The following is a 22,737-nucleotide window of genomic DNA, read 5'->3' as shown; positions in this document are numbered from 1 at the left end:
GAATTGAACCCGGGTCACTGGCGCTGTGAGGCTGTAGTGCTAACCACTGAGCCACCGTGCTGCCCAAAGTGAAAGTTCTGAATTGGAGGAAGGCCAATTTTGATGGTATTAGGCAAGAATTTTCAAAAGTGTACTGGGGGAGGGTGGGGTTGCAGATATTTACAGGTAAAGGGACAGGTAAAAAATGGGAAGACTTCAAAATGAGTTAACAAGAGTCCAGAGACAGTATGTTCTTGTCAGGGTGATGGGCAAGGTGTAGGAAATGCTGGATGACTAGAGAAATTGAGGTTTTGGTCAAGAATAAGAAGGAAGCATTTGTCGGGTAAAGACAGCAAGGATCAAATGAATTTCTAGAAAAGTTAAAAGGCAGCAGAAGTATACTTAAAAAGGATATAGGAGGACAAAAAGGGGACGTGAGATAGTTTTGCCAAAGGGATTCTACAAATACACAAAGGGAAAAAGGGCAAGTAGTGAAAGAACAGGGCCTCTTAATGATCAGCAAGGTCGCCTACATGTGGATCCGCAGAAGATGAGGAAGATCGTAAAGGAATATTTTGCATTGGTATTTATTGTGGAGAAGAAAATGAAAGGTAGGGAACTTGGGGAAGTAAATAGCAACATTTTGAAAAATATATAGAGAAGGAGATGCTGGACATGTTAAAATGCATAAAGATGGATAAATTCCCAGGACCTGATCAGGTGTACCCTACAACTTTGTGGGAAGGTAGGGAAGTGATTGCTGGGCCTGTTGCTGAGATATTTGTATCATTGGTAGTCATAGGTGAGGTGCCAGAAGACTTTAGGTTGGCTAATGTGGTGTCACTATTTAAGAAAGGTGTTAAGGAAAAACCAGGGAACTACAGACCAGCGAGCCTGACACTGGTGGCAGGAAGTTGTTGGAGAGGAATCCTGAGGGACAAGATTTACATATATTTGGAAAGGCAAGGACTGATGAGAGATAGTCAACATGGCTTTCTACCTGGGAAATCATTTCTCACTAACTTAATTGAGTTTTTTGAAGAAGTAACAAAGAAGACTGATGAGGGCAGAGTGGCGGACATGATCTATACGCACTTCAGTAAGGCATTCGACAAGGTTCCTCACGGTGGACTGGTTAGAAAGGTTAGATCACATGGAATACAGGGAGAACTAACCATTTGGATACAGAACCGGCTCAAAGGTAGATGACAGAGGGTGGTGGTGGAGGGATGTTTTTCAGGCTGGAGGCCTGTGACTAGCTGTGTGCTACAAGAATCAGTGCTGGGCTCACTACTTTTTGTCACGCACATAAATGATTTAGATGTGAATACAGGAGGTGTGGTTAGTAAGTTTACAGACGACATCAAAATTGGTGGTGTAGTGGACAATGAAGAAGATTACCTTAAAGTACAGCAGGACCATGATCAGATGGGTCAATGGGCTGAAGAGCGGCAGATGGGGTTTAATTTAAATTGATGTGAGGTACTGCATTTTGGAAAGGAAAAGCAGGTCAGAACTTATACATTAAATTGTAAGGTCTTGGCGAATGTTGGTGAACAAAAGAGACCTTGGAGTGCAGGTTCATAGTTCCTTGAAAGTAGTGGCTCAGGTAAGCAGGATAGTGAAAAAGGTGGCTGGTATGCTTGCCTTTACTGGTCAGTGAATTGAGTATAGGAGTTGTGAGGTCATGTTGCAGCTGTGCAGGACACTGGCTGGGCCACTTTTGGAATATTGCATTCACTTCTGGCCTCCCTGCTACAGGAAGGATGTTGTTAAACTTGGAAGGGATCAGAAAACAGGCAGCATGATGGCTCAGTGGTTAGCACTGCTGCCTCACAGCACCAGGGACCTGGATTCGATTCCTCCCTCGGGTGACTGTCAGTGTGGAGTTTGGATGTTCTCCCTGCACCTGCGTGGGTTCTGCTGGGTGCTCCAGTTTCTTCCTAAGGTCCAAAAATGTGCAGGTTAGTTGTGTTAGCCATGGGAAATGCAGGGTTACAGTAGGCAGATGGCCTTCAAAGGATTGGTGTGGACTTGTTGGACTGAATGGCCTGGTCCCACATTATAGGGATTCTATAAAAAAGATTTATGAGGATTTTGCTAGCGTTGGAGGATTTAAGCTACAGGGAGAGGCTGAATAGGCTAGGTCTATTTTCGCTGGAGCATCAAAGGGTGAAGGGTAACCTTATAGAGGTTTATAAAATCATGAGAGGCATGGATAGGGTAAACAGATGATGTGAAACTTGAAAGGGTTCAGAAAAGATTTACAAGCATATTGCCAGGGTTGGAGGGTTTGAGCAATAGAGAGAAACTGAATAACCTGGGGCTATTTTCCTTGGCGCATCAGAGGCTTTATAAAAGTTTATAAAATCATGAGGGGCATGGATAGGGTGAATTGCCAAAGTCTTTTTTCTGGGGTGGGGGAGTCCAGAACTAGAGGGCATAAGTTTAAGGCAAGAGGGGAAGATTTAAAAGTAAGCTAAGAGGCAATTTTTTAACACGGAGGGTAGTGCGTGTGTGGAATTAACTGCCAGAGGGGATTGAGGTGGCAGGTACAATTAAAAGGCATGTGGATGGTCTTTACAGGATTATGAGCCCAATGCTGGAAAATGGGACTGGATTAATTTATGATATCTGGTCAGCATACGCAAGTTGGACTGAAGAGTCTGTTTCCATGCTGTACAGCTCTACGATTCTACGAGTCTAAAAACGCATTTGACCACAAGGTCATCAGGAAGTGGTCAGCACGTAACGTCCTCGAGGCCCTGTGGGAAACGGAGAGGGTGAATCCTGTTGGCTTGTTCCCTGAGCAGACTACAAAGTCCTTCGGCATAATGTATCATCATCAGAACTTTCCAACAAGCACTAAGACATCAGTTAGCTGGTGGTGAGAAGGGCACAACCTGTGAGATCCTGTATGTACGCTTGGACTCTCTGCGCCACCGCATGCTGCCCACAAAGCAACCGCGTGGGGGACTTAGAGACTGTCATGTATCTCCTTCTGGAATCTGCCTTTGCAAAGGAACTCTGGAGAGAGATGCAATGGTTTTTGCCCAGCTTCATCCTGAGCAGCTCCATGATGCAGGGCTCTGTGCTCTACAAGCTGTTCCCAGGGGTACACACTGAGGCAAACATCAGTTGCGCCTGGAGAACCATCAATTCAGTGAAAGATGCTCTTTGATCTGCCTGAAACTTATTAGTCTTCCAGTGCAAGGAGGTGAACTCAACTGAGTGCTGCAGACTGGCACACTCCAAGGTTGAGGACTATGTGCTGAGGGATACACAAAACCTTGGAGCAGCTGCCGCCAAGGTACAATGGGGAAAGACCACTGTCTAAGGTGCTTTGGCCAAAGTACAATGGGGGTCTGGTCAGTTATTGGACACCCCAGTGCCTCAAATACATGTAAACAGTATCTTACATTATTAAGAAGTGGCTTTGGGTGTGTTGCAACTATAAAGAAAGTCAAACCCCAAAAATTTGTTTGTTCTCAATATGAACCAAACTGCTTCACTAACTGCTTATGTACATAATGTTTCTTAAATGAATAAAGTATGTTTTTGAAATAATCTATTTTTATTCATTCTTGAGATCTGAACATCAATTGTTTATCTTAATTCTCTGAAATTCATTTTCTTGAAGCAGTCCAGTTGATGTAGTTTAGGTGAATTCACAGTACACCCTTCCTAATGCATGACTTGTAAGGTCATTTCAGGAAACAGTTAAATTTCAACCACATTGCCGTGGTGTGACACCACATGTAGGCCAGACCGGGTAAGGCAGATTTTCTTCCCTGAAGGACATTAGTGAATCAGATGAGGTTTATGATAATTCAATAGTTTGCAGTGCACTTCTTAGAGATTAATGCAGAGTTCGATCCCCTGACCACAAGCAGACACCTCTGAGCTAGTGATATTTTTACTTTGCAGCCAGGCCTTTAAGTTGGTAAAAACCAAAAGAACTGTGGATGCTGTAAATCAGGATCAAAAACAAAGTTGCTGGAAAAGCTCAGCAGGTCTGGCAGCATCTGTGGAGGAGAAAACAGGGTTAACGTTTCGGGTCCGGTGACCCTTCCTCAGAAGTTTGGCGCTTGGCCCTTAGCTATTTACAGCCTGTATCGATGAAGATGGGACCTAGGTTTACTGATGATACAAAGTTAGATGGCAAATTAAGCTGTGAGAAGGGAAAGCAAGGTGGATTTGAGGGACAGAGTGAGCTTGCCCTCTGAAATGGCCTAGCAAGCCACTCAGTTGTAATAATCACAAAAAAGTGTCAAAGGAATGAATATTGGCCTAGGCACCAGAAGTCACAACAGTAAACTCAGTTCTGTTGACCTTGAAAAGACCTCTCTCCTAATGTCGGGCACTAGTGCCAAAGCTAGGACAACTGTCTCACAGACTAGTCAAGCGACTGCCTGACAGAGTTATAGGAAGGGAATCAAACCTTACACACAATGTCTTACACACCACCACCATCGCACAGGCAGGACAGACCCAGCAGATGTGGCGGCACATTGGTATACAGTCAGAAAGGTGTTGACCTGAGAATCCTTAACTTCAACTCCAAACCCCAAGAAGTCTCATGCATCAGGTCAAACTTGGGCAAGGAAAATTCTTACTGATTACCACATACAACTCCACCATCCCCCTCCTCAGCTGACGTGCTCCTCCATGGTTAACAGCACTTAGAGGAAGTATTGAGGATTGTAAGGGTGTAGAATGTACAGTGGGTAAGCAACATCAATGTCCATATCCTAGACTGACTTAGCAGCTGCACCATTGACCCAAATGGTTAAATCGTGAAGGACACTGCTACATTGTCCATCCAGAGGTCCCCAGCATTACAGAAACCAGTCTTCAGCCAATTCAATTCACTCCACAGGATATCAAGAAACACTTAGAGGCAATGGATACTGCAAAGACTATGGGGCCTGATAATATTCCAGCAATAGTGCTGAAGACGAATGCTCCAGAACTTCCCACATCCCTAGTCAAGCTCTTCCAGTAAAGCTACAACACTGAAAATGTGGAAAATTGCCCAGGTATGTCCTCCTTACAGCATTGGTTTAAACATGGACAAAAGAGCAGAATTTCAGACGTGTGGTGAAACTGACTGACCTTGACATCAAGGCCACATTGGACCAAATGTAATATGAGGAGTCCTAGCTAAGCTGGAGTCAATGAAAATGGACAGAAACTCTCTACTGGTTGGAGTCATATTTGGCACATAGGAAGATGGTTGTGGCTGCTGGAGGTCAGTCATTTCAGCGCCAGGGCATCTCTGCAGTATACATCGCTGGGTCAATATCCTGGAAATTCTCTACCTGTGGGTCTACCTACAGCACATGGACTGCAATGGCTCAGTAAGGTAGCTACCACCACTTTCTCAAGGGCAACTAGGGATGGACAAGAAATGCTGGCCAAGTCAGTGGCATCCATGCCCCATGCTACTGATATCCTGGGTTCACCATCGAATACAATCTGACCTGAACTAGCCATATAAACAGTGGTTACAAAAGCAGGTGAGAGGCTGGGAATACTGCTGCAAGTAACTCACCCCCTGACTCCTCAAAGCCTGTCCATTATCTACAAGGCAGTAGTCAGGAATGTGATGGAATACTCCCCACTTGCCTGGATCAGTGCAGCCCCAACGACACTCAAGAAGCTTTACACCATCCAGGACAAAGCAGGCTACTTATTTGAAATCATAATCACAAACATTCACTCTCTACACCATTGTCACTCAATAACAGTCCACAGCAATTCACAAAGACTCTTTAACACAGCACCTTCCAAACTTATGACTGCTACCGTCTAGGAGGTCAAGGGCCGCAGATACATGGGAGCACCATCCACCTGCAAGTTCCCCTCCAAGCCACTCATCATCCTAACTTGGAAATATGTCACTATTTTTTCACTGTGGCTGAGTCAAAATCCTGGAACTACCTCCGTGACAACATGGAGGGTCTAAATTCAGCACATGGTCTGCAGTAGTTCAGGAAGATAGCTCACAACCATCCTCTCAAGGACAATTAGAAATTGACAATAAATACTAATTCAGCCGGAAAAGCCCACATCCTATTGAATGATTACAAAACATTATTAGTCTCCACACAGATCGTAACATTTGAATAAGTGAACACAGAACAGTACAGCACTGTAGAGTTCCTTCGGCCCACAATGTTGTGCCAACCTATTATCCTAAGATCAAACTACCCTGCATACCCTACATTTCAATATCATCCATGTGCCTGTCCAAGAGTTGCTTAAATGTCCCTAATGCATCTGACTCTACTACCACTGTTGGCAGTGTATTCCATGCACCCACCACTCTCTGTGTAAAGAACCTACCTTTGACATCTAAATGTTTCTTTTTCAACTGAATGAACATTTAAGCCCTTTTGGTTTTTTTGCAATGGGAAGAGTTATTTCTTCTGTGCATGATAGATGTGTTTGATTGACACATTTATTAGATTTTTAGAGTTTTCTTTTGTTTGTCTATCCCACAGGATTCACATTGCTCTGGCTGACTCCAGAGGCCTGTAAATATTGCATCAATATTGGATAAAAGATGAGTGACTGTGGAGAATACAGGAAAAGCACAGAGGGGGCATGGGGGATGTAAGGTGCCAAGGTACAAAAGTACTATAAAAAGTAAGTAATAGATAACAAAAATCTATGAAACAAGAATTCCTTGCAAGAAAAGTCAACGTTTTTCCAAACTTACTACAAATCTGACGTTTCTTTATAAAATCGACAACATTTTTAATTCAATGAGATAAGCTCATTATCAACTATACAGAAACAAAAATAGTCACACATGCCCAAAAGGGATGTCACTCAGTGAAATACACAATTTTTACAAGGAGTGGGCAGGCAGCTGGTTAAGACGCCTTGGGATCATACACTTCTTTGCCACCCAGTAGTCAAAGGGTTAACTAAACCCTTTGTTTTAATAAACTGTCAATCATGCATCCATGAAGAATCTCCTGGATGTTGTTAGTTCCTCCCCAGGGTAGAGTTCGATGATTTTGAATTCACGGTGGGATGAGGCCTACTCAGCCCCCCTCTTGACTCAATTTGAGCAGTTTATCCCATATTTTTCCAGGCAGAAAGGTGGTGTCCTTATACTCTCAAAACGCAAGTATTGGGGATTATTTCTTAGCCACAGAGCTGCTGCTGTACCCTTCGCTTGTGGCCTGCTTCACTCAGCTTTACCTCGTACAGCCTGGCCCTGCCTGTTGCCATGGTAATTTCTTCTGCATTGCACCAGACTCCCTACAGTTAGCTGCTCTGTGGAGACACACAGGATTTGCCAAGGTTTTAAAGCAGGTTTATCCTGCACAATGTGCAGTTATGACAGGTGACAAGAAAAGCTAGCTATAACGAGAGGGACAGTGGATAAGTGGACATTTAACTCAGTCCGTTTTTCATTAAAAAAAATTTTCAGTGACAGCGCAGTAACTGCAAAAATGGGCATAATTCCTGTAAAGTTTCATAAAACAATATTTCTCAACACAAATGAGAGTGCCAATTGTTGCTGCTTAAATGGCCAATGGACTTCTCATATTCTCAAAAATCAGCAAATTCAAAAGTCAGCAGTCTTCCAGTGAGATCAAGGTTAATCTGAGTTTTCCACTGCTCGGCCTATAAGCTTTTATCCAAAAAAACTCTGCGCACTTCAGTTTTTGAAATTGTTACACTGGTCTTAACCTCAGCAGTTTTCTGATGGAAAGTTCCAGATTTCCACTACTCTTTGCGTACAGAAAGGTTTTCTGACACCCTTGAGTGCCCTAACTCTAGTTTGAAGATTCCTCTCTCTTGCTCTGAACTTCCAAAGAACTTAAGAGCATAGAACATAAGAGCAAGAGTAGGCCATTCAGCCCCTCAAGCCTGCTCTGCCATTTAATATGTTCATGGCTGATCTTATCTCGGCCTCAACTCCACTCTCCTGCTTGTTCCTTATAGCCTTTTAACCCCTCACTAAGTAAAATCTGTCTATCTCCTCCTTAGATTTATTCAGCGTCCCAGCAGCCACTGCATTCTGGGACAATGAATTCCACAGATTCATGACCCTCTGACAGAAGAAACTTATCCTCCTCTCTGTTTTAAATTATCACTATTTAGCCTAAAAGTCCCCAATCAGGGTGGTCATTTTTCCCTATCTACCCTATCAAATTGTTCAAACGCTTTAAAACTTCATTTAGATCAAACCTATATAAACTGAAGTACAAGTCCTATTTATGCACCCTATCAATTTCACCCCTAGCCTGGTGAACCTGTGCTATAAGCCCTTCCATTGTGAACCACATTCTTCTGAGGTGCAGTGATATTTGGAACTGTCTAGTGCTCCAGATATAGTCCAACTACAGCTTTACAACTGCAGCATAACTCCCAGCCCTGAAGGTAAAAGCTACCTTCCATCAACTTTTATCTTCAATAGTTTTAGTTCCTATGTGTATTTGTTTAGGTTACATTTGGTTTGCAGTTCCTTGCTAATTGGTATACAGGAAAATCTGGCCACAGTTTTGCTTTGCTGGACATCTTAGGCCCAAGCAGACCAGGTATTAGCCACAACCCTTAGGCAGTTCTCAGTGACTATATCCATCTCAATCTTATTCCTTATTTAAATAAAACACAATGGAGACTCGTTGCTGACCAATAATGAAGTTAACATCCTTAAGTTTTAAGGATTGGTTTATAAGTTCATCATTGAGGAATTTTAAAAGGTTTCTGCTCCTTCTGTTTCACAATGGGGTCAGATGTGGCTCAGTGGGCATTGCACTTAACTCTCAGCCAGAGGCTCAGGGCTCAAATCTCCTCCAGAAGTTGGTATACAGTTCTAGCTGATGCCCAGTGAGGGAGCAACCACTACCATTCTTGCTTCTTTTCTCTTTAATTGAAACATTAAATTAAAGCTTTTTTCTGCCTTATCAGTTCAAAGATCGCACCAATTGACTATCACAAAAACACATCACTGTTTTTGGATTTTGCTATGTACTCATCTCTTGTATGACATGAGTGTCTGTTCTTCAGAAACATGTATTTGATTGCTCGTAACATACTGAGTTAAGTTTATTCATTAGCATGATGCCATCACTGAACCTGTGTAAAGTGTGGAGGGGAGCTCCTCAATGACCATTTCCTCGATCCAGTGCTGATTGCTACTGAGTGAGGGAGCACCTCATGAGGGAGCAGCATTAAACACCCATCACCACTGCAGGTAGTCACCTTGTGAGGCAACAGCATTCTGCCTAAACACGTCACCTCCCTTACTCCATTAATCACAGGTCAGCCAAGACAGGGAACTTACCACGTGGGGCAATCATGGGCGCAAGCCAGTGACCCACGATCCCCTGGCACAGGACAGCGGAGATATTCTTGGGAGCTAAAAGAAAGCAAATAGACAAGTTGTTACAAAGACAGGCAAAGAAACTCCTGCAGTGTGTTCACTACAGAACGATCGAGTGCTCAGTTCTACAAGAGAGAAGAATCTGAAGATTGTTGCAAACGCTGTACTGAAGATTTACATTTACCTAGCACCTTAAGACGTTACTCAGTCACACCTCACACAGCCTCACTAACTGGGATTAGTTTTTGGGAATGATGTCACCTCCAAGTCACACGTTGTCTCAATTTGGAACTGTGCTGCTGGTTGAAGACCTGGGACTCTCTCACATGCAGCACTGTGGGTGACTCTACAGCTCCAGGAAGGTTGCTGACCACCACCACCACCATCTTTGCTAGGGCAATCAGGGATGGACAATAAATACAACATCATGAATCGTGGACCCATCCTAATTAATGACTTCAAGCTCATTAATAATGACTTGTTACGTGAAGAAAGGTCTCACAAGTAGCAGCATATAACGTGTTAATTTAGATTATGTAGCTAAGTGTGTCAAGTGGGACTTTTATCCATAGCTTTCTGAGATAGTGATAAGAGCGCTACCAATAAACCACAACTGACACCTTCAGGGTAGGAAGTGATGGTGGGATGGGACGGGGAATAGAGCTATCAAATTTAATCTCAGTAGATCAGTAATCTCTCTGTAGAATACATGATTTTCATTTTCTCAACTCTCAACTTGTGCAGTAGCTGCACATACTCAGGCTCACTCGAACACTGACTTACTGAGCCACTGGGAAAATGCCGTTACTGTATAAATATAGAACAATCAACACAGTAACCACTGGAGTATCATGAGACCCAGGTTATGACTGACAAAGGTCACTGTCTGAAAATATGTCTATTGGTGTATAATGTAAATGTTCTGTTAATTTGTAGAGAATAGTCTCATCTCTTCAGTCATTCTGAACCCAGCAAGTATTGCACAGATAACAAACGGGATCTGGCTCTCAATGTCTGCAGTGCTTTTCCATTTTAATGCCGGATTTGGTCCGTGTGTAATGTGCTGCATAAAGCACCCTTAATAATTCAGTGTTGCTTCGAGTACAGGCAGCAAGCCTGAGCGAATCACATAGCTCTTTACAGGAGACGACCAATATTATATGGTTTTCAACGTAATAATTGAACTGGCCCTTACAAAAGCCTGTGAAGATGATCATAGGGTAATGTTGTTGCCAAATCATTCCAATTTTTTTTCCAATTCTCCATCAAAATGGACTGGGCCAGTGTTCCAGACAGCCCTGAGAAGTGGGGTCTCAGTATCCGATGAGGGTTTCATTCCTGGGTAATGTCATTGTATTTATTGCGCCCAGGCAGAGACCATGAGTCAGGCCAGCACTCTGTCCTGACTAAGAGGGAGTTCAATGCCTGTAAAATCTATGCGATGGACAGATTCCCTCATTGAACTCCTAGGAACTGAAGTGACCTTCATCTGGGATCCGTCCACTCTGTAATCACTCTTTTGTTTAGAGAAGAATTTGCTGAAATAAAGAAAGTTATCTTTCACTCCTTTAAAGCAGTTTGACGCAATTCAACCCCACAGTTTAATTTAAAGCCAGGTTTCAGGATAACCCTTTCTCTTTTCAGAACATTTTCTATCCCTCTGGAAGATCACTCCAATGGTCATCACTTTCCAGTGTGAAAGATTGTCCTTGCATTGCTGCCAATGCCTAAGTGTCTCCTGTTTATCTCAGTGTGAGACCACCCAAACAACTAGGTCAGGGATAGTCAGCCTAACTCACCCCATCCTAGGGATAGTCCTGCACAGAGTACATGTAACATGGAGCAGATTCCACTTATCTGCATTCAGTTTGTCTCTGTTACTCTGTCTTCTTACCTCTTTTGCCAATTTCATTCTGTCAATTCTGAGCTGCTTCATCTGATTCCATTCTTTCTCTTGCTCTGTCACCACCTGCACATTCGGAGAGTTTCACTGACTTCCTGATCCATCACTTCCCATATTCGGTGCCTTAATTTGGACTGTATGATTAAAGATGTTTTGATGATTTTTGTTGCTTTCCCAGTTCTCCATCCCCATCTCCATCGGGAAAGAGAATTTGTTTTGGTTAATACATTCATGAGCTGTGGGTGTCACTGGCTATGTCAGTACTCGATGCCCATACTTAAGTGCAAAGTTAGTGATGAATAGTCTTCTTGAACTGCTATAGCCATTTAGAACATAGAACATAGAACATAGAACAGTGCAGCACAGAACAGGCCCTTCAGCCCACAATGTTGTGCCGACCATTGATCCTCATGTATGCACCCTCAAATTTCTGTGACCATATACATGTCCAGCAGTCTCTTAAATGACCCCAATGACCTTGCTTCCACAACTGTTGCTGGCAACGCATTCCATGCTCTCACAACTCTCTGCGTAAAGAACCTGCCTCTGACATCCCCTCTATACTTTCCACCAACCAGCTTAAAACTATGACCCCTCGTGCTAGCCATTTCCGCCCTGGGAAATAGTCTCTGGCTATCAACTCTATCTATGCCTCTCATTATCTTGTATACCTCAATTAGGTCCCCTCTCCTCCTCCTTTTCTCCAATGAAAAGAGACCGAGCTCAGTCAACCTCTCTTCATAAGATAAGCCCTCCAGTCCAGGCAGCATCCTGGTAAACCTCCTCTGAACCCTCTCCAAAGCATCCACATCTTTCCTATAATAGGGCGCCCAGAACTGGACGCAGTATTCCAAGTGTGGCCTAACCAAAGTTCTATAGAGCTGCAACAAGATCTCACGACTCTTAAACTCAATCCCCCTGTTAATGAAAGCCAAAACACCATATGCTTTCTTAACAACCCTGTCCACTTGGGTGGCCATTTTAAGGGATCTATGTATCTGCACACCAAGATCCCTCTGTTCCTCCACGCTGCCAAGAATCCTATCCTTAATCCTGTACTCAGCTTTCAAATTCGACCTTCCAAAATGCATCACCTCGCATTTATCCAGGTCGAACTCCATCTGCCACCTCTCAGCCCATCTCTGCATCCTGTCAATGTCAATTTAACTTGGCCAATCCACCTAACCTGCATATCTTTGGACTGTAGGAGGAAACCGGAGTGTAGGTAAATGCCATTCCAGAATTTTGACCCAGTGAAACTTAAGGAAGTGTGATAGATTTGCAAATCAGGACAGTGAATAACTTTCAGGTGATATTGTTCCCCTATATCTGCTGCCCTTGTCCTTCTATGTGTCTTTGATGGTGCTTACATAGCAGCCTGCTGGAGTTGTTGTAGTACATCTTGTAATAGTGTACTCTGCTGCCACTTGGAATTGATGGTGGGGGGAATCATTGTTCAAAGTCGTAGAATCACTACAGTGTGGAAACAGGCCATTCGACCCAACAAGTCCACACCGCTCCTCCGAACAGCATCCCACCCAGACCCATTTCCCTAACCCAGCAGTTCCCATGTCTAACCCACCTAACCTAAACATCCCTGGGTAATATGGGCAATTTAGCACGGCCAATCCACCTACTCTGCAAATCTTTGGACTGTGGGAGGAAACTGGAGCACCTGGAGGAAACCCACGCAGACACGGGGAGAACGTGCAAACTCCACACAGACTACCACCTGAGGGTGGAATCAACCCCAGGTCACTGGCATTGTGAGGCAGCAGAGCTAACCACTGAGCCACCATGCTAATTAAGTGTGCTACTTTATCCCAAAACTGTGTTGAGCTTCTTCAGTGTTGATGGAACTAAACTTATCAAGTGGGCAGTATGCTATCATGATGTCCAGGGTAGTTACTCCCACTTCAACTCTTGAGTTCAGTGTTTACACAGTCTTGTTGGATCCCTCACCACTCTCTGCAGGCCCAATAAGGCAGAACTGCACTCCAATCAACACTGCAGTCTCCCATCCACAAGGCATTCTGTCCTCTGTCACTCTCAATGATTATTCTCAGTCATACTCAACGTGAAGGGGGAACTGATCAACTGTGGGAGGGTATTTTGTGGTAATCAGCAGGCGTTTGCCTCTTACCCCTTGAATTCCAGGAGCTGGGCAGAATTTAGAGGAGATCATAGTCTTCAACAAAGGGGACTTGCCCTGGACTGGGGATTCATTGCCATCAGGACGTTCCTGGCATTGTGTTATGAAGTTGTGTAGAGTAATTGTGAATTGGAAGACCGGAAGCAAGAATTTGTTTATTAAAAAAAAATGGGATAAAAGTTTGTGGCTCCTTTGAGAAGTATAGTGCTTTTCTAAGCTTAGAGATTTATACAGAAAATGTGTCTAAGCAACTGAAGATGTACAGCCAGTTTTGAAATTGAAACATGTATTAATTGGCTGTGTGATTGGAAACCTTAGGCTTGTTTTGGTGTTTTGGCAATGAGCTGGAATCGACCAATTAATTTAAACCAAGCACTTAGTGATTGAAAGCCAATTGAATTTAAATCTAATGGTTTTGACAACCTCGGACTAATGCTATTGTAAGAAAATTGATATGTCATCCAAGGTCTATAAGGAGAGGGTTTTTGAAAATCAGTGTGAGAGCAAAGCACCGTCTGAGAAGTAAGCACCCAGCTTTCACAAGAAATTTCTAAGCTGTCTAAGAAATCAGCATCTTAATCATAAAAGGTACCATGGCACTGCCAGTTAAAACTCCTCCCGGAAGACTTCACAGGGAAAATATCCCTGACTGCCATAAAAGCGGAAGAAAGGTATTTATGGCTTGAGAACAGCAGAAGAAAGGTACGTAGACGAGAATTTAATTTATTTTCTTATTACTTTGGTTTATATAATTGTGACTTGTTTTATTGGAGCAGCATACTAGCAGAATTTAGTTCCATTAAGGAATAGTTAGGAGTTAAGGGGGAATTGTTTGGTTTGTTAGTAATTCTGGTAATTTGTTCACTGTTAGTGTTGAATAAATAAATTGTAACTTGTTACTTATAAAGTAAATATCAGGGATTTTCTTTCAGTTAATCTCCCCTTCTCCATACAGTTTAACAGAATAGGCAAGGTGTGGTGAGTTTCTCTGGGTGTTTCAGGTTTAATCATTAGAAGAGGATGTCCATTCCCACCGTAACAAACTGGGAGCTTGTGTTTTGATTTTAATTATCGGAAGGGTTCGACCTCTCCTTCTTAATAAGTGTCACCATTTCACCCCATTTGGGAATTGGAAACATCTCTGCAACTCCAAGAGGCGACTGTATCATTTTGTTCTTTGACTTGACTGCAAACCTCATGCCATGGGACTGAGGAAATTCAGCCCAATACTGAAGGTGATTCAAAACCAGTGTCTTATCTAAGTACAAGATAACAAAATGTGAGGCTGGATGAACACAGCAGGCCAAGCAGCATCCCAGGAGCACAAAAGCTGACGTTCAGGGTCTAGGCCCGAAACGTCAGCTTTTGTGCTCCTGGGATGCTGCTTGGCCTGCTGTGTTCATCCAGCCTCACATTTTGTTATCTTGGAATTCTCCAGCATCTGTAGTTCCCATTATCTCTTATCTAAGTACAGCACAGTTTCCTTGTATAGTTAGGTCAGTTGCTTGAACAGCTGATCAGGTTTACCAATAGTACGGGTCAACTCCCACACAGGCTGAGGTTTCCATGAAGGACTCTCCTTTTCCACCCCTTTCCCTCACCTGAGGTCTGGTGAGCCTCAAGTTAAAACCATCACCAGCTGGGTCTCGTAAGAAGAGAGGAGCAGCCCTGTGATCAAGGAGGGTTACAGTGCCTTTACCTTTTAGTGTCACTGCTTGTGTATTCTATACCCCTGTTTATAAGGTCCAGGATCCTGTGATTATTTGAACCAGTTCTCAACCTGTCCTGCCACCTTCAATGATTGATGTATATATACACCCAGGTTCCTCTGCTCTTAAACACTCCATTAGAATTATGCCCTTTGTTATATCGGCTCTTAGTTCTTCCCAACAATACACATCACTCACACATCTCTGCATTAATCTCAACTGCAGTCTACCTGCCCACTCTGCCAACCTGTCTATACGTCCCTTTGGAGTCTATCACTAATTTCCACACAGGTCACTGCATTTCTAAGTCAGTTGCAAGTTTTGAACTTGTCTCATGTACACCTAAGTTTAATTCGATGTTCGGAAAAGTAGTGGTCAGGGAAGCCCACTCAGTCACTTCCTCCAATTTGAGAACGTGGTTTCTGTCACTCAGCCAACTTCTTTTTATTCATTCATGGATGTGAATTTTGCTGGCTAGATCAGCATTTATTGCCCATTCCTAACAGTAGGTAAGAGTCAATCACACTGCTGTGGGTCTAGAGTCATATAAAGGCCAGACCAGCACATTTCCTTCCTTAAAGGACATTAGTTGAACCAGACACATTTTGACAACAGGCAACACATGGTCACCATTAGTTTAGCTTTTTATTCCAATATTGTTTGATTCAAGTTTCACCATCTATGATGGCAGGATCCAAACTCATGCTCCCAGAAGATTAGTCTCAGGTTCTTCGTAGCTAGTCCAGTGACATTATCAGGACATCTTCTATCCAACTTGGTATCCATGTTAGCACTGTCCCTTCTATTCTATGTCTTTGACTTTTATGGCAAGCCATATTCAGCACTTTATAAAACATCTCTTGGAATCCACATTGACATCAATTACATAAATCTCACTGGTCCTTTCTGTCACTTTATCAAAACAAGTACAAGAACTGAGAGACCAAGAGGTGTTTGCATGCACATTAATGGACAGGTTGAGAAGTTAGTTAAAAAGCCATAGTAGATCCCAGAGGACTGGAGAATAGCCAATCTTGCCCAATTTTTAAGAAGGGTAGCAGGGATAATCCAGGAAATTACAGGTCTGTGAGCCTCGCTTTGGTGGTAGGCAAATTATTGGAGGAGATTCTCAGGGACAAGATCTATATGCATTTAGTAGCAAATGTACTGATTAGCGATAGACAGCATAGTTTTGTGTGGGGGAAGTCGTGCCTCACTAACTTGATTGAGCTTTTTGAGGAGGTGACGGAAGATGATTGATGAGGGAAAAGCGGTTGATGTTGTCTACATTGACTTCAGTAAAGCCTTTGACAAGGTCCCTCATGGCAGGTTGGTACGGAAGGTGAAGTCACATAGCATCAGAAGTAAGCTGGCAAGATGGATACAGAACTGGCTCAGTCATAGGCATCAGAGGGTAGCAGTGGACTGGAGGGCTGTGGCTAGTGGTGTTCCACAGGGATCAGTGCTGGGACCTCTCTTTGTGATCTACATGAATGATTTGGAGGAAAGTGTGGCTGGTCAAATTACTAAATTTGCAGATGACACAAAAGTTGAGTTACAGATAGTGAGGAGGATTATCAGAGGATGCAACAGGATATAGATCCATTGGAGGCATGGGCAGGAAGGTGGCAGATGGGGTTTAATCCAAACAAATGTGAGGTGATGCATTTTGGTAGGTCAAGTTTTATTGGAAATTATACAGTGAATAGCAGAACCCTTAGGGGTATTGATATGGGGAGGGATCTGGGTGTGAAGGTCCACCGATCACTGAAGGAGGCAGTGCAATTAGGAATGATAGTGAAAAAGGCCTTTGGCATGCTTGCCTTCATTGAAAGGGGCTTTGAGTATAAGGATAGGCAAGTTATGCTACAGCTTTACAGGACTTTTGTTAGGCCACACTTGGAACATACAGTTCTAGTCACCACACTACCAGAAGGACGTGGATGCTTTGGAGATGCTTATAAGGTTATGAATGGCATAGATAGAGTGGAAAGTATGAGGCTTTTTCCCATGGTCAGTTACTAGGTCACAGGTTCCAAGTGGACGGGGGGGGGGGGGAGTTGGATAAATTTTAAAAACGATCAACGAGGCAAGTTTTTCACACAAAGGGTGGTGAGCGCCTGGAACGCGTTGCCAGAGGAGATGGGAAACAGACACAATAGCAGTATTCGAGAAGCGCCTGGTCAAGTAGACAAATAGGACGGGAACAGAGGGATGTGGGTCCTGTAAGTGAGGACAGTTTTAGTGTGGAAGGGCAGAAATGTGTCAGCACAGGCTTGGAGGACCAAAGGGCCTGTTCCTGTGCTGTATTGTTCTTTGATCTTTATAAGGGAACTTGAGTTTTACAAATAAACTTCTTAAAGCCCCCACCCTCTCTCCTCCATCTTCACTTCCAACACGAAATGCAAGAAAATCCTGGGTCTCTTTGTTACTGTGATGAGGCCTCCTTGCCTCTGAAATGTCCACTTTGAGATAATCTTCAAAACCTACTGCTTTGGCAAGCCTTCGGTCATCTGACCTAATATCTAAGAACTTACTTCAGTGTTTTATAAGGTTCGGTGAAGCATCTTGAAAGTTTTATTACATTCGGTCATGATATAAATGTAAGTTATGTTGTAGCAGCAGGGGGGTTGAAGGTCAGCAGGTTCACCCTAACTGGAGCACTGTGTTCAGTTCCTGGCTCCATATTTTAGAAATGATCAGGAAACTAATATAAGGCAAAATTGAAAAAAAATTACACATCAAATGGTTCAGGTTTAGAGTGCATTGTCTGAGAGCATGGTGTAGACAAGTTCAATTTTAGCTTTCAAATGGGAATTGGATAAGTATCTGAAGAAAAAGGAAAGTAAGGCTATGAGGAAAGGATTGGGGAATGAGACTTGTTGAGTTGTGATTCCAAAGCATGAACATGATGGACAAAATGGCCTCCTGTTCCGTTGCAACCATTTTATGATCTATAATACTGTCCTTTGACAAGGATTTCACAACAGGATTTTGTTCTTTTGACAAGACAGCGTTTCTTCTAAAAGCTCAATACTTCCAACAAGAGTTCATCCTTTTAAGAACGTTGCATTCATGAAAAATCAGTACATCACTTTAACTATAAATAAAATAACTCATAGCTCAGGTAATCACAAAATCTACTATTACCACATCAATAGTGAAAGAGTGGGAGGAGTAGAGTAAGTTAGGGACCAAAAGGAGGATTTACGTATGGAGACAAGAGACATGGCTGAGGTGATAAATCAGTTCTTTGCATTACATCAGCCTCTATCTTGGAGGGAGATGTTACCGAGGACCTCGTTACAAAGGAGGAAACTCAGTCAATGGAAGGTTTTAAAATTGATAAGGGGGAGCTATTGTACAAGCTACTGTACTAAAGTGGGACAGAAGAACCTGGGAATGTATGTGCATAGATCATAAAAGATGGCAGGACAATTCGAGGGAGCTGTCAATAAATCATTGAGTATTCAAGCCTTCAGTAATACGGGCGGAGAGTACAAGAGCAAGAGTTAATGATGAATTTATGTGGGACATTGTTCAGACGTCAGCTGCAGTATTGTACTTAGTTCGCGTCTCCACACTACAGGAATGGTGTCAATGCATTGGAGAGAGCAGAGAAGAGGTCTGCAAGACTGGTTCCAGGGATGAGACACTTCAGTTTTGAGGATTGGTTGGAGAAGTTGAGACTCTTTTTCTTGGAAAGGAGAGGCGAACAAGAAATCTGAAGTTTTCAAAATCATAAGGGATCTGGATATGTTGGTTAGTGAGGATCTGTTCCCAATTGTAAATGGAGTGAGGGCCAGAGTGCACAGTTTTAAAGTGTTTTGAAAAAGAAGATGAGGTGAGGTGACAAAAGAGTTTTCACACAGTGAGTAGTTAGGGTCTAGGATGCACTGCCTGGAAATGTGATGAAGGCAGGTTCGATTAAGGCATTCGAGATGGTGTTGGATGATTATTAAATCGGAAACAATTTGTATGGACATGGGGAAAAGGTGCAGGAGATGAGTACAAAGCCAAACTGTTCAGAGGGAAACACTTTGGCTTTATTCAGCACTGTAACAATTCTGTAATTCTGTGATTTGACACAGATCAATCTTTGCTATTAATTCTGTCTGAGGAGTTCCATAATTAAGACCATAAGACCATATGACATAGGAGTGGAAGTAAGGCCATTTGGCCCATCGAGTCCACTCCACCATTTAATCATGGCTGATGGGCATTTCAACTCCACTTCCCTGCACTCTCCCCGTAACCCTTGATTCATTGTTAGATCAAGAACTTATCAATCTCTGCCCTGAAGACATTTAACGTCTCGGTCTCCACAGCGCTCCGTAGCAATGAATTCCATAAGCCCAACACTCTCTGGCTGAAGAAATGTCTCCTCATTTCCGTTTTAAATTGACCCCCTCTAATTCTAAGGCTGTGCTCACGGGTCCTAGTCTCCCCGCCTAAAGGAAACAACTTCCTAGCGTCCACCCCTTCTAAACCATACATTATCTTGTAAGTTTCTATTAGATCTCCCCTCAATCTTCTAAACTCTAATGAATACAATCCCAGGATCCTCAGCCATTCATCATACGTTAAACCTACCATTCCAGGGATCATCTGTGTGAATCTCCGCTGGACACGCTCCAGGACCAGTATGTCCTTCCTGAGGTGTGGGCCCTAAAATTGGACACAGTTTTCTAAATGGGGCCTCACTAGATCTTTATAAAGCCTCAGAAGCACATCGCTGCTTTTATATTCCAACCCTCTTGAGATAAATGACAACATTACATTCGCTTTCTTAATCATGGACTCTACCTGCAAGTTCACCTTTAGAGAATTATGGACCAACACTCCCAGATCCCTTTGTACTTCTGCTTTGCGAATTTTCTCACCATTTAGAAAATAGTCCATGCCTGTATTCTTTTTTCTAAAGTGCAAAACCTCGCATTTGCACATGTTGAATTTCATCAGCCATTTCCTGGACCACTCTCCTAAACTGTCTAAATCTTTCTGCAGCTTTCCCACCTCCTCAGTACTACCTGCCTGTCCACCTGTCTTCGTATCATCAGCAAACTTCACCAGAATGCCCCCAGTCCCTTCATCCAGATCATTAATATATAAAGTGAACAGCTGTGGCTCCAACACTGAACCCTGCGGGACACCACTTGTCACCGGCTGTTATTCCGAAAAAGAGCCTTTTATCCCAACTCTCTGCCTTCTGTCAGACAGCCAATCCTCAATCCAAGCCAGTAGCTCACCTTGAACACCATGGGCCCTCACTTTACTCAGCAGCCTCCCGTGAGGCACCTTATCAAAGGCCTTTTGGAAGTCTAGATAGATAACATCCACTGGGTTTCCCTGGTGTAGCCTACTTGTTACCTCTTCAAAGAATTCTAAAGGTTTGTCAGGCATGACCTCCCCTTACGAAATCCATGCTGACTAGTTCTAACCTGACCCTGCACTTCCAAGAATTTAGAAATCTCATCCTTGACAATGGATTCAAGAATTTTACCAACAACCGAGGTTAGGCTAATTGGCCTATAATTTTCCATCTTTTGTCTTGATCCTTTCTTAAACAAGGGGGTTACAACAGCAATTTTCCAATCATCTGGGACTTTCCTTCTAATTTATCAAGAGTTCATTCCTTTTACATGTGTCTGTTCATTAAGTGGCTGTACTTTTGAAAATAGTGCTTTGCTGCTAAAAGAGACCATTCTATTAACAAGATTCCTTCCATTAATAATCGTCTCTCCATTTGTCAAGAAGCCATGAGCTTAAAACCAGTCTGTACCTCCTTCAGTCCCTTTGACAAAGGTCCATTGCTTCTAGCAGAGTAAATATAAAAAATTACCCATTCACCAAGATTCTGACCCTTTGAGAAGAGCCCAAAGTATTGACAAGAGCCTTTCTACTCATCAAGTGTCTGTCCCTTCAGTGAGAGTGCCCACCCAATGAGAATCACCAGGCAGTGCATAGGCAGAATGGAGAAGCAAGGATTGTTTCTTCTGAAGAAGAGAAAGTTGGCAGGAGATTTGATACAGATATTCAGAAACAGTGTCTCTCTCATGATCAAAAGTCTATAACATTCCCCATCTTTGTTCCACCCACAGTTAATCTGCTACTGAAACTCTCAGTGTTACCATTATTACTATTTAGACATGATTATTCCATTGTATTCCTGGATGATCTTCCCCCCCTTATAAGTTTTAGCACATCTGAAACACTGCTATCCATTTCATAATTTGCATCACATCCTCACTGAGCTGCACTTGCTCTTGGTCAGCAACACTTTGATTTTATTATCATAAAATAGAAACATAGCATGGAGATAGCACAGAAGGAATCCACCACATTAGTGCTGGTTCCTGTAAGCACAACTCTCCCACTTGCCTGCCTGTCCTGTTCACTGCTTTCCTCTTCAGCTGCTTACCCAACTTTCATTTACAAGAAATAGTTGACCCTCTCCCTCTCCACTACACTTTCAGGCAGTGCACAGTGGATCCTCATCACTCAGTGATTACTCTTTAGACATGATTATTCCATTGTATTCCTGGCTGGTCTTCCCCCCTTATAAGTCTTCTTCATGTTACTGTTCGTCCTTTTATCTTTCACCCCTACAGAGGCAAACTCCAGCCTCTTCATTCTATCTAGAACTAAGATTTCGTATCTCTCTGTAAGGCATCCACACCCATCCAAAGTAGGACATCCAGAATTGAACACAATTCTTTAGTTCAGGGTGAGTGTTCTATCCAGGTTTAATACAACTATGGGCTCTCTGCCTTTAGCTATGGAACATAGAACATAGAACATAGAACAACACAGCGCAGAACAGGCCCTTCGGCCCTCGATGTCACGCCGACCTGTGAACTATAGGGCCCTGGATTCCCTAGTTCTGATGAATCTCTTTCTTAACCTGCCATCTTCAATAAATTTATGCACATTTACCTGGTGCAACTGCTTTAAAATTGCACCCTTCATTTACATTGTCTTTCCTTATTCCTCCCAGGAAAATGTATCACTTTACACTTCTCTGCATTAAGTTTTATTTACAACATTACAGGCAGGTTATATGGAGTTAGGCCATAGATCAGCCTTGATTTCATTGAATGTTGGAGCAGGCAGGAGGTGCTGAATGGCTGACTCCTGATCCCATGTTCCCCACCCAATCACAAAGTTCACAATACTTCCAAGTCCTATGCCATCTCCAAAACATTAACAACATGCATTGAGCACCCCATTCTAAATAAATGATTGTACATCAAGCAAAACAATGATTCTAAAACCAACCCCTGACGAGCCCCACTCACTACTCTCTATTTCTGGTCATTTAGGCAATATCATGTTACCCAGTTCCCTTTTATTCCATGGGCTTCACCTTTGCTGACAAGCCTATCATATTGTAACTTATCAAATGCCTTTTAGAAGTCCATATACACCATTCTAACATATTATTCCCATCAACCCACTCTGTTACCTCATCACAAAACTCGAATAATTCTTTAATTAGTCCCCACTTGTTCAAGCGATCATATTTTTTGTTCCAGATTATAGTTTCTACACCCTTTTCCAAAATTGAGTTTTAACGGTTTGGCCTGTAGTTTCTGGGTTCATCCCGATAAGGATTTTGAACAAGGGTGTAATATTTGTAATTCTC

General features: G+C 42.9%; 1 protein-coding gene across 10 annotated transcripts in view; it reads right to left on the bottom strand.

Moving 5' to 3' along the window:
- The window catches only part of rims3 (regulating synaptic membrane exocytosis 3), a 194,408-nt gene that overhangs the window by 53,196 nt on the left and 118,475 nt on the right, over positions 1 to 22,737 (bottom strand). For 9 of the 10 annotated variants that reach the window (XM_048557713.2, XM_048557711.2, XM_048557707.2 and 6 more), the window contains one exon: positions 9,290 to 9,364. The exons of the other annotated variant lie outside the window; for it this stretch is intronic. In XM_048557713.2, coding sequence (XP_048413670.1) covers positions 9,290 to 9,364 — 75 coding nt within the window. The remainder of the gene's footprint in view (positions 1 to 9,289; positions 9,365 to 22,737) is intronic. 10 annotated transcript variants of the gene reach the window in all.

The sequence above is a fragment of the Stegostoma tigrinum genome, chromosome 24 (genome assembly GCF_030684315.1).
Source record: "Stegostoma tigrinum isolate sSteTig4 chromosome 24, sSteTig4.hap1, whole genome shotgun sequence".
NCBI classification, from domain to species: Eukaryota; Metazoa; Chordata; class Chondrichthyes; order Orectolobiformes; family Stegostomatidae; genus Stegostoma; species Stegostoma tigrinum.
Note: the sequence above shows the minus strand (reverse complement) of the source record. Positions and strands in the feature narration are given on the sequence as shown.